Source organism: Cydia pomonella, chromosome 22 (assembly GCF_033807575.1).
Source record: "Cydia pomonella isolate Wapato2018A chromosome 22, ilCydPomo1, whole genome shotgun sequence".
NCBI lineage: Eukaryota > Metazoa > Arthropoda > Insecta > Lepidoptera > Tortricidae > Cydia > Cydia pomonella.
Window position 1 is genome coordinate 9,418,059 of NC_084724.1, and position 13,319 is coordinate 9,431,377.

Below are 13,319 nucleotides of genomic sequence, written 5' to 3' on the forward strand. Positions count from 1 at the left end.
CTAATAGTACCTAATAGGTACGCTACTTTTGAAGCGGACTGTGTACATCTTCTTAGCGCAGTCCTGGCACCTTGCCACAACTTTTGGCAACTTTCACTGTAGTGTAGAGTCCTGTGAATCACAGGACCCTGCAGTGAAATTTAGATCCGGAGTATCTACTTCACTTCAATGGTCCGATAGATACATAAATAATTTATTCGCTTGCCACAATACACACATATAAACAAATAATAATAGCAACAATAGCAACACCAAAATAAAAACTGAATAAAGAACAAAAAGCATGAATAAAAGTAAGGTTTGCTGTGTGCGTTGCAGCAAAACGAAAGGGTTCTGGCTCAGTAATACGCTCCACTCTTTCGGGTGAAGCACTTGCTGGAACCCAGATCATGAACAGATTATCGATGTACCAAAAAATATAAATATACCTACATAAAAAGATTAAATAGCGATAGCGGTAGGTATACCAAATCCGGCACTAAAATAAGTTTAGTAACTACGTATTGTACGGTTACATTATTAAATGTCTATAAACCAGATATCTAACAGTCTAATTTTCTTAGAATTTATTATTTAGCAGAAAAGCGTCAATTACATTCTTTTAACTTAAGCTTCGATATTTTGTTTATGACGACAGTTAAAAATGTGTTTAAATATGCATTTAAAACACTTCAGTAGACTTGATTAAGTATTGTAAGGTGAGCATTCTGGGATTAAATTAACATAGTCGAAAAATGCACTTTCATAATACTAAAATCTTTGATTTTAGTATTAAGCATGCCATATAAAACAAAACAACTAACAATTACTTAATAAAAACAAGTTCAACGCGTTCCGAACTAAATTATAACTCAAAGAATACCTAACTTACATAACATTGTCCCCTACACAATCTGTCCCCATCAGATTGCGATAACCATTGGAAGCTGCGCGGGACCAGACCACGCCCCGCGCGGGAGATCAACCAATCAGAGAGTGCTATTGACGTGGGGCACTTGTTTATAAACGAAAGATTATAGCTGTGATTTTGCTCTCGAAGATACCTATTGATATAAAGTGCATATAAGTGCGTCATGTTGTTATTATATAATTGCCGATCTATAGGTAGCTTGCTATCTATAAATAAATTGCTATCTTTAAAATTCTTATGTGAACAAAATTAATAAGACTTCTTATAAGACTTTCCTCTCCTAGGATATATTTTTAATTTTATGCCAAGGAACTATCAGATCTTAATTTTATATATTTAGTTGGAGTAAAAAGTGCGTGAGACAAGGAGATAAATATTTCGGTAATCGGTAAATGTCCATCAATATAGGTAACTAGAAAAGTTCCTTGTAAGATTTCCTAAGGCTATAAGAAACCTCCTAATTGTAGACCTAAGAATTATTAGATCACCTCTCGTGACAGCAATCCCATTAAAATCCAGCTTATATATATCACATACTGTACCTAAGAAGTGCAAGTACATTTAAAAACATGATAGGTAGAGTCTATTCGGAAAGAGAAGACTCGTGGAATGTATTGGGCCAATTCATTCCACGACTCTTCTCATTCCGCACAGACTCTACAAGGTAAAGTACTTATGGCAATCGCGCCTATCTTAATTAGTCTACATATACTAGTTTAAAACATCATAAAAAGCCTTATTCATACCCAATTTACTTAAAATTTCATCCTAAAATGCACATAAAACTCATTTGTGTCCATAGGATGCCGATAGTGGCGCTGGTGTGCACAGACCGCCAGACAGCCAACGGGCGGGATCAATAACAATAACCGGGTACCTGGGGTTGCGGTTATCCTGAATTATTTGATGCTTATGTATGTCCTTATATCATGGGCTTTAAGCTATATCCTATCATTTATTTACTACGAGAATAAGGTGGGTAAGATAAGATAAGAAGCATCAGGGAAACTTGGGAAACGGAACATTATTCTTTGTTGTATAAAATCTTCGCGAGTAGAACATCTTTTTGGACTACTACTGCCATCTGTGTACGTTTTACCATAGCATATTCGCCTGCTAGCGCTATTAGTGATTCTACTCGACACTGGGTGGCGCTGTATAACATGGCAACACTGTAATTTTTGTTGTTAGATATTGGTAGCTTTGGAGCCTCTGTGTATTTTAACCAATAGGAAGCAAGAATCGCAATGTTTTCATTCAGAATTCATTCTGTTTAAATTTTCCCGCAGTTGCCATTGATTTCACTACAGAATTTCTATTATTGTCTTTTTAATTAAGTTTTTATTCTCATTAATTGTGAATGTGAGATAGAATGGCTTTTAAATTATTTTAAATATAAATAATTAAAAAACAAAAAAAAAGTGTTCTAGCGCAAGTCGTGCATAAGTTGTTATTGTAATTTACAAAAGTTTTTTGACTTTTTCGGAAATTACCAAGTTTAGGGTTTAGGTACTTGGTTTGTTTTGCTTAACTTTAGTTTACATTCATATTTTTACTATAATTTCAACAAATTTAGACGAGAGATCGGACATGTATATTGAATAAATTATAAGAATCATGTGTGAAAATGAAAACGGTGAAACTATTTATATATGGAAAGTGGGCGACGTCGCCATAGCTTGGTTATCCAAGAAAACTTATGCAAAAGTCACAGTAGTGAAGGACAATCGTGGTCGATTTCATGGTGATAAAGGTAATATTTATATTTTAAAATTATATTAAATAGCATCTTTCTTTATTTTGTTTATTTGTAATTTTTCAAGTACTTTGACTTGAACTAAGAAAATTTAGGTACATAGGTTGCCAGCTAGCCTGCTTAAAGCTGTAATCCAATAAAGACTTAACATTCCAGTGTAACGTCTTCTGCACGGACGACTAGAGCCGCAGCAAGACAGTAAAGTAAGCATAATTTCATAGTTTTAGGCGTAACAGTGGAGGGTGGCTCATCTGATAAAGTGAAGTGGAAGAAAGAGTTGTGCTACCATGTTGAGACGTATTGCTCAAAACAGAAGCTTTGGGTGCCGTGGACTGCTCTGCGACTTGCAGAGAGGTGCAGACCGTTCTACGGCCCTAGTAGAGTTATCAAATCGAAGGGCTTTGTCACCAAAACCAGCCCCGGGACTGTAAAGAAGGTAAGTAAACATTACAATCTGCGACGCATCCAAGGGATTTACTGGCCACGAACTATCTCAAACATCAGATTGTGGCAGATGACTGACCAGAAACCTATAGGCCAGGAAATCTTGTAAGGAAATGGTGATGGATCAGATACATGTTTTGTAAACCAGACAACCACCTGTTCAATTGACTGGCAGTAGAAGGTCGGGGCGTCAGCTTACCACATGAAGGCCATCAGTTGAGAAGGAGGCTGGATTAACTGGACTCAGCTGGAAAGAGCTGGAAGTAGCCGCTCAGGATTGCGATAGAAGGAAAATTCTTCTGTGAGCCCTATGTCCCTAATGAGGGGTAACAGGAGTACATCATCATCATCACAATCTAAATTTTAACTCTTTAATTAGCCATTATAGAAACTCTTATAATTACTAACAAAAAGTAGCATTTATATCTAACCTAAGAAATGAAAGAAAAACTTAATAGAAAATGTCAGGATTATTTGTCATTGCCCTAATTTTTTGTGGACTAGGGTGAGGACTATACCCTGTTGTACTATTGTCGAGAAGGCCATGTTGGCACAGTGTGTTAAGGGTTGGTTCCCCTCCACCAAACCGTCTGTTACTATTAAAGTGTTTCAAAATGTTATTAAGTATATGGGAAGTTTCCATTGCGACATTGCGCAGGTAGCTGGCCGTACCTGGAGTAGAGTGGCAATAGATCGGAGAGAGTGGAGAAGGTTGGAGGAGGCCTTTTGTTATATACTTGTTATTTAGATATTACGTAACAAAAGGTGTACAATTTCATCGACTAAATCTATCAATTTGACATTTTTGCGATTAAAATCGATAACGGCCTCTTAAATAAGTATATTAGTACCTAAACTTAAGTGAAGCGAGGACCAGTGCCTGATTAGGCTACTGCCCCACCTCCCCGCTACTATGCTCAGGAGCCTGTGGCAGCTATCGCGGACTCTGAGGAGCGTCGCGGCCACAGTCCAACCCCTAGACGGTTTCCTGTGGTCGCGGCGCAGCATCGCATGGAAACCGTCAACGTGCGCGTCCACGAACATGCCGGACACGCTGCAATGAGGCAGCCGCAACAGCACCCCGAACGCGTCATTATATTGAACCCGCAATGTATTGAGCTACGTATATATCGGCCATAAGCTGCAGGTATATAGCGATGTACTGTACGCACGGAATAGCGTTTTTAAAGATAACATTTTGCTTTGACCTACTTCTCAAAAAGTATGTACCTAATATTATCAATATGTCTGTTATTATTAAATTTGTAATTAGTGTTGTCTGTCCAATAAAAGAAATGAAAAAGCGGCCAAGTGCGAGTCGGACTCGCGCATGAAGGGTTCCGTACAATTTAAGACGTATTAAAAAAAATCTTCTTATTAGATCTTGTTCAACATTTTCCCACTTTGGACACACATTTTACCACTTTGGAAGTGTCTCTCGCGCAAACTATTCAGTTTAGAAAAAAATGATATTAGGAACCTAAATATCATTTTTGAAGACCTATTCATAGATAGTATAGATACCCCACACGTATCTATATGTTTAATGAAAAAATTTTTTTTTTAATTTTATGACGTATTAAAAAAAAACTACTTACTAGATCTCGTTCAAACCAATTTTCGTTGGAAGTTTGCATGGTAATGTATATATTTTTTTTTTTTTTTTTTATTAAAAACTGATCGGCGATTGGCTCTAGTCACACCTGATGGAAAGTGAAGACAGGGCCTAAGATGGAGCTCACCGATTCAGTAGTAGCCTATTCACTCTTGCTTTAAAGAGACCGAGGTCATATTTATCAGGGAATACAGAGGGCGGGAGCGCATTCCATTCTTTAGCCGTCCGTAACAAAAAAGAGGAGGCAAACCGTTTAGTGCGAACAAATGGAATGTGTACCACGAACGGGTGCATTCGCTCCCCACGCCTGGACGTCCGATGATGGAAAGGGGAAGGTGGGATCAGATCGTGCAGTTCCTGTGCACACTCCCCGAAATGTATCCGATAGAACACCGATAGGCTAGCGACTCGACGGCGATGCTCAAGGCTCTGTAATTTTGACTTGATAGATGGGTCATCGCCAAAAAGTCTATGAGCCCGGCGCTCTATCGAGTCCAGGGCCGCCAGCTGATATTTGGCGGAACCGTCCCATAGGTGGCAGCAGTATTCCATGCTCGAGCGGACCTGTGCTTGGTATAGGGAGAGAAGCTGTTTCGGCGTGAAATACCGCCTCACCTTAAATAGGACACCAAGTTTTTTGGCAGCAGTTTTAGCCCTGGACTCAATAGTCAACCCGAAGTTTAAGTTCGATTTTAAACTTAGACCAAGAAGCTCTAAAGTGTTAGTCACGGGAAGGGACACATTTCGGAAAGTGGGAGCCAAGGTGAACTGGCTCCGTTTTGCGGTGAAAAGACACGCCTGTGTTTTGGTGGCGTTGAATCCGACCAAGTTGGCCTCGCCCCATTCGGCCACGGCGTTCAAGGACAGATTCAAACGTTCCACCATGGTCTCCCTGAGGATCTTGGTGTCACCTTCACTGGCCCTCGCGTCAGAGAGGTATCTCTCCGTAACTGTGCTGTCATCTGCGTACCCAAAGATGCCGGGCTTGAGCAGATCGTTGATGTGCAGCAGAAAAAGGGTTGCGGAGAGGACTGAGCCCTGAGGTACCCCGGCATTAATAGCCAAAAGATCAGACGAGCATCCGTCTAGGACAACTCGAATAGATCGGTCCCTCAGGAAGTTAGTGATCCAGGAGCGCAGGCCAGACGAGATCCCATACGTGGAGAGCTTACTTATTAGGCTGTCGTGCCAGACTCTGTCAAAGGCCTTGGAAATATCAAGGGACACGGCGATAGCCTCACCCTGTCTCTCGATGGCCTCGCCCCATAGGTGGGTGGCATAAATCAGAAGGTCCCCAGTTGACCGGTTCCGGCGAAAGCCGTATTGTCGATCACTGAGGAGATCGTTACCTTCGAGATATGCCAGGAGCTTGGTGTTCAGTACACGCTCCATAATCTTGCAGAGTATGGAGGTGATCGCGATAGGCCGATAATTAGACGGGTCAGCACGACTACCTTTCTTAGGTACAGGCTGTACGTTTGCAAGCTTCCAAGACTCGGGGACTTGGCCCGATCTCAGGGAAAGACGATACAGGCGTGTTAGTACTGGAGACAACTCAGGCGCACAAGTCTTCAACACAATCGCCGGAACTCCGTCCGGCCCACTAGCTTTGTTCACGTCCAGACAGCGTAGTGCTTTTAATACCTCCTTTTGATGTATTTTTACTTCGGCCATTGAAGCACCTAAGGAAGGTATGGAGGGAGGCTTAGCGGCGCCAGCATCCAGACGCGAATTTTCAGCAAATAGAGAGGCAAACAAGTTTGCCTTTTCTTTAGCTGTATGTGCCAGTGATCCATCCGGCCTCAGCAATGGAGGTAAAGAGGGGCGACAGAAATTCGACTCCACCGACTTTGCCAGCGACCAAAAAGCCTTACTCCCTGACGGGTAAGAGGCTAGCTTGGCGCCAACACGACGTACGTGAAGAAATCGAGCTTTCCGTATAACCTTCTTGCAAGACTTAGCTGCTCTGTTGAACGACTGTTTCTTTGCATGTACATCCGGATCTTTACGACTACGAGCATCAGCCCACGATAAATAGGCCGCGTGCTTTAGGGTAAAAATATATATGTATATTATATATTTTTTTTAGATTTTTCATTCTGTTATTTTAGAAGTTACAGGGGGGGGGACACACTTTTTTTCACTTTGGAAGGTTCTCTCGCGCAAACTATTCAGTTTAGAAAAAAATGATATTAGAAACCTTAATATCATTTTTGAAGACCTATCCATAGATACCCCACACGTATGGGTATGATGAAATAATTTTTTTTTTTTAATTTCATGACGTATTAAAAAAAAACTACTTACTAGATCTCGTTCAAACCAATTTTCGGTGGAAGTTTGCATGGCAATGTATATCATATATTTTTTTTAGATTTTTCATTCTGTTATTTTAGAAGTTACAGGGGGGGGGACACACTTTTTTTCACTTTGGAAGGTTCTCTCGCGCAAACTATTTAGTTTAGAAAAAAATGATATTAGAAACCTTAATATCATTTTTGAAGACCTATCCATAGATACCCCACACGTATGGGTATGATGAAAAAAATTTTTTTTTTTAATTTCATGACGTATTAAAAAAAAACTACTTACTAGATCTCGTTCAAACCAATTTTCGGTGGAAGTTTACATGGCAATGTATATCATATATTTTTTTTAGATTTTTCATTCTGTTATTTTAGAAGTTACGGGGGGGGGGACACACATTTTACCACTTTGGAAGTGTCTCTCGCGCAAACTATTCATTTTAGAAAAAAATGATATTAGAAACCTCAATATCATTTTTGAAGACCTATCCATAGATACCCCACACGTATGGGTTTGATGAAAAAATATTTTTTGAGTTTCAGTTCTAAGTATGGGGAACCCCCAAAATTTATTGTTTTTTTTTCTATTTTTGTGTGAAAATCTTAATGCGGTTCGTAGAATACATCCACTTACTAAGTTTGAACAGTACAGCTCTTATAGTTTCGGAAAAAAGTGGCTGTGACAGAATCGGACAGACAGACGGACATGACGAATCTATAAGGGTTCCGTTTTTTGCCATTTGGCTACGGAACCCTAAAAAGCTTTATTTTCAGGCAAATATTGACCCGTAGATAAATACCTTAAAACTAGCATACATAAGTATTATTATAAATCTTAAAACAAACAAAAAACACATAATTATGTTTGTAATACGTTTTGCAACCTCGCAGTGTCACAGAACCAGCCACGGAACCGCCGGAATTTGACACCCTTCAGCCAAAACTCATCCTTCCAGAAGGTCGCTAAACATGCAGTAAGAATGTTCACCACAAAAGAATTAAATATTAATTAGGCCGGTCCACATAGAGCGACATACGCGCGAGGCAATTTCCTGGCGCACAAAACGACGGGTGTAGACGTGCCTCGGCCAAGGCGGCGCGCGCGTTCTCGTCCGAGCACGCCGCAGCCTCGGCGGAGGCACGTCTACACTGGCTATTTTCTGCGCGAGGAAATTGCCTCGCGCGTATACTTGCTCTGTGTGCACGCGCCTATTAAGATATGAATACTGATTTTTTCCATTTCAGGTCACAAAGGTAGATCCCCTGCTACCCTTCAACGTGAAGCCAGACCACTACAAAACACCAGACTTCAACGCGAAGTATGACCACTCACACCAACCGCTCAAGCAGGGCAAACATGAGAACTCTTTTAGGGAGTTTGTGCGAAGGGGAAAGGAAATGTTCTTTGATACATACTATAAGGTAAGAACATAAATTGTAGAAGGTGGTACAAGCCCCCTGTTCTCTATTGACTCTTATTATACACGGTGTAACACGAGGAACCCGAAAGATCCTCGCACTTCTGGGGCCAAAAGAAGGAAAAAATGTTATATGAGTTTAATTAAATTTTGCCAAAAAAAATGGGTTTGTTTTTTTTTTTCAAATTTTTGATTGTATGTCATGTCACACCATGTATCGAATAGAATATATTCAGGACTTTAAATATAAAAACTTAAATAACACTTATCACAAAACACTATAATGTCAATGGTTTTCACTCAGCTTGGTTTCAAGGTATCTTTTGGATACCTTGACGCTGGTCTTCCGTGGAAACTCTTCAAAAAACGCGATATAGCTATACAAATAAAATAAAATAAGTTCTTATATCTTATTAAACCTTGGAGGATTTAACCTTTTGACCGCCAAAGACGTCATATGACGCGCGCAGCTACAGCCCAATATCAACCTTCATGCGTACCGACAAGGTTCACGATTACGCGCCGCGTGCGATAGGCGTGGCGTTCAAAAGGTTAACAAATGGAGATATCTTTTCTGTAATTTTCTGTACAAAACAGTCTGCCGATTTTTTGCAGGAACAAGTCAAATATAAGTACATATAGCTATTTGTGATTAGAACGTAGTGATTATCAGGATCAGGGTTGGCATGGAATCCTCAAAAGTCACGGTACTGGTACTTATTGACTTCTCCAACGCTTTCAATGCAGTCGATCACGACCTACTTCTCGCTACCCTTTCTCATCTTGGGATCTCTTCGGCTGCGTCTGCGTGGTTCGCATCATATCTCACCAACAGAACTCGGGCTGTGCGTGCTGGTCAATGCTTCTCGGGGTGGTGTGATTTGAATGCCGGGGTACCGCAAGGTGGCATCCTCTCTCCTCTTCTATTTTCGGTTTTCATCAACCACATTACTTCGGGAATCAAGGGCGCTCACCATTTGTATGCAGATGATTTGCAGTTGTACACCCAAGCCGATATTATAGACATCAACTCTGCAATAGCAGCCATCAATGATGACCTGAACTACGTAGCTGATTGGTCAAATCGCTTTGGTCACTGGTACTTTACGCTCTCTCTATCCCTTAAAAAACTTTCTCCCAGTATCCACCAAAAAATTACTTGTATAGGCACTAATACTACCGATCATTGATTACGCTGATGTGTGCACAACGAACATCTCTCAGAATTCACTTAACAGGCTCGATCGCTTGCTCAATAATGGCATACGTTTTATCTTCGGTCTGCGCAAGTACGACCACATATCTCATTACCGTTGCCAGCTTAACTGGCTCCCTATTCGTCAGCGTAGGACTCTCAGAATTCTTTGTTTGCTTTTTTCAATACTGTTCGAGCCTTCTGCTCCCAGTTACCTAAAATGTAGATTTAGCTTTGTAACCCCTCGCCCGGGTTGTGAACTACGTTCCTCCCGCTCTCTTAAACTCTCGGTAATCCCTCACCATAGTGGTTTTCTCTCTTCTTCCTTCACCGTACAAGCAATCCGTCTCTGGAATTCGCTCCCTCTGGCGATCAGACAGGCTCCAAGCAAGTTAACTTTTAAACGTTTGCTTTATCACCTGCTAGCAGGCGTAGTGGGAATTAGTCGGTAAGTAACCCATAACGCACGTGCAATTGTATGTATATGTATCTATCCTTGTTTATCCATATATATGTATATATTTATGTACTCATAGTCATAAGGTATAATGAAACATACTATAGTATTTATTTAGAAATTTTATTTCGCTTAAAATTTACGGTTTTTTTTTGTTTAATTCTCACTGCACCCACCTTGAAGTTTCTCTGTTTTGCCTTATGGTTGACTGGTAGAGAATGCCTATTGGCATTAAGTCCGCCTGTTGTCCTCTTTTTTATGTGCAATAAAGTTTAAAATAAATAAATTAATTATATGCTCTTTGTTTGTGATAAACGTCAGTTCATATATACAATACATGTGACAATTGGCCGAGGTTTTCAACAGACGGCTAAGCCCTTAAAGGCGACTCCAGTAAGAGATATACATAGTAATAAATATTAATAATATTGTCAATGTCAAGATTAACTTTCCAATTTAAGCTAACATGTGGCAGACCCTTTAAGCACTAAGGGAGCCTCTGAAAAGTCTAACCCTCTTATTCATACAACTTTACACGCCTCAATTAAGCTAACTTGTGTTTCATCCCTTTCTTACTAATACACTTGTCAAACTGACAGATTAAGACAAACAATTATTATATGGAAGGTAGAGGTATCTAAGGAGCAAAGAGAATTTGAAATAGAGGTGGATTGTGAAAGTAAACTTTGTAGCCACAGTAAATTTACTGCCATCTTTTGATACATGGATTAAATATTTTAGTACACCATTTGACTTTGATCCTTATTCTTTCGCTGATATGTGTTAAATTTGTTAAAAATTAAAAAGCGGCGCCATTTTACCGGACATCGGCTAAAGGTTGTGGCGCCATCAGGCCATCGCTTTGGCCTTTGATCTATTAGATGGCGCCACTTTTTGATATTTATCAAATTTAACATATATCAGTGAGAGAATAAAGATCAAAGTCAAATGGCGTTCTAAAAGATTTAATCCATGTGTCGAAAGATGGCAGTAAATGTACTGTGGCTGTAAAGTTTTATTTGACAATCCACCTCTATTTCAAATTCTCTTTCATGTTAGTATAACTCACGACAGTTTCAACAAACGATTTTTTGACTAATCCCAACCCCACAAAAAGCAAGGTAGCTGTAGGAAAAGCAAGGAACGATAACTGCTTCGTAGTATGTCCCTTAGCTCCGATTAAATGTTTAGATTTTCGGACAAATGTTGAATTCCTTCAAACGTAGTTAGAACTAAAACAGAGAAAAATGGAATCAACTTGCAACAGGATTACATTTATTATTTAATTATTATAAATAAATAATAATAATAAATAAAATGTTTTATTGCAGGCATAAAAAAAACCCATACATGTCTTAAAAACGAACTATAAACTAGCTTAACTTTAACAAAATGAAAATAATGAGTATTAAACAATTCAATATTATTATTTCCGGTTCTCGCTCTGATGAACAGATAGCCATTAAAGCATTTTAGGCATTAAAAACATGAGTATTTGGGTTCCCACTTATCATCCTCACAATGTTATTAGCTAATTGAGGCTTGTAGCGCGTTTTGCATATTGCAGGTGCTGATGACAGAGCAAACTACTGAGAGTCGAGATACACTTGAGTATCTCCTGCAAGTGGACGCCAGCACGGAAGATAAGTTCGACCTGGTCATCAAGGTAACTTTAAGTTGGTGATAGTTTTTTTTTTTTTTTTATATACTTCCATTGATTCCAGATCTAGAGCAGAGCCCAACTGGGGAAGTACCTCCACCTTACAAAAAATCGCAGCCAAATAACACTAGACCCTACTCATAGTGTTGTGTTCCTGCCGGTGAGTAAGGTTGCCAGAGCTCAACGAGGGTGAGAGGGGGTTAGGGTCGGCAACGCGCATGTAACTCGTCTGGAGTTGCAGGCGTACATAGGCTTCGGATACTGCTTACCATCAGGCAGGCCGTATGCTTGTTTGCCACCGACGTAGTATGTTACATGCGCGTTGCCGACCCCCCTCGTTGAGCTCTGGCAACCTTAGGCCGGCGCCCCACTGCTGCGCACGCTACATCCACGGCCCACGTTTTAATACAAACCGTGGGCAAGCCCACGAAATTTTGTATAGGAACGTGGGTCGTGTACATAGCGTGCGCTGCAGTGGGGCGCCGGCCTTACTCACCGGCAGGAACACAACACTATGAGTAGGGTCTAGTGTTATTTGGCTGCGGTTTTTTGTAAGGTGAAGGTACGTCCCCAGTTGGGCTCTGCTCTAGATCTGGAATGACATCCGCTGGCTGTTCCCTACCACACAAAGCGAGATGACATTCACAATGCCCATACCTCTCTTTTGGACGTAGTTTAAGGACGTACCCGGGTCCAGATGGTAAAAAACTTGGTACAAGCGCTGGTGGCCTAGCGGTAAGAGCGTGCGACTTACAATCCGGAGTAAGCGGGTTCAAACCCCGGCTCGTACCAATGAGGATTTCTGAACTTATGTACGAAATATCATTTGATCGTGAGGAAACCGGACTAATCCCAACGAGGCCTAGTTTAGTCTGGGTTGGAAGGTCAGATGGCAGTCGCTTTCGTAAAACCAGTGCCTACGCCAAATATTGGGATTAATTGTCAAGCGGACCCCAGGCTCCAATTTGTTGTATGTCAACTACATTTATGCCCTTGCGATTGATTTTTTTCGAATTTTTAATTATTATAAGAGTTAGGGACATTTGAACATTTAGCAATACGTTACCCATTTTTAGGGTTCGTACCTCGAAAAGAAAAAAACCGAAGCCTTGTTGTCCGTCCGTCCGTCCGTCTGTCTGTCTGTCAAGACCCTTTTTCTCAGGAACGCGTGGAGGTATCAAGCTGGAATTTAAATCAAATACTCAGGTCTACAGTACCTTGGAGCTGTGAAAAAATCAAACTTCTAAGCCAACGCAATCAAAACATACAGCCGTTTATGCCGCAAATTTTCGACACTCGCAAGGGAATCAAAACCTACAGGGTACTTCCCGAGAACTCAGAATCTTGAAATTTGGTACGAAGCAACGTCTTATAGCACAGATAAAGGAAAAATTGCGAAAACCGTAATTTTTTAGTTACATCATATAATAAAAATATTTTAAATAATTAATATGACTCGATTGACGTGATAGGTGAACTTTTACTTATATACCAAAAGGTTTGTACGGAAACCTCGGTGCGCGAGTCGGACCCGCACTTGGCCGGTTTTTGTCGATGC

The 13,319-nt window shown here is 40.4% G+C and overlaps 1 protein-coding gene across 1 annotated transcript in view; it reads left to right on the forward strand.

Annotated features, from left to right (window-relative positions):
- Window positions 1-2,366: 2,366 nt before the first annotated feature.
- LOC133530475 (uncharacterized) overlaps window positions 2,367-13,319 on the forward strand; it is a 31,237-nt gene continuing 20,284 nt past the window's right edge. Inside the window, exons 1-4 of the mRNA XM_061868396.1 lie at window positions 2,367-2,663; window positions 2,888-3,102; window positions 8,277-8,453; window positions 11,669-11,767. Coding sequence (XP_061724380.1) covers window positions 2,528-2,663; window positions 2,888-3,102; window positions 8,277-8,453; window positions 11,669-11,767 — 627 coding nt within the window. The 5' untranslated portion in view covers window positions 2,367-2,527. The remainder of the gene's footprint in view (window positions 2,664-2,887; window positions 3,103-8,276; window positions 8,454-11,668; window positions 11,768-13,319) is intronic.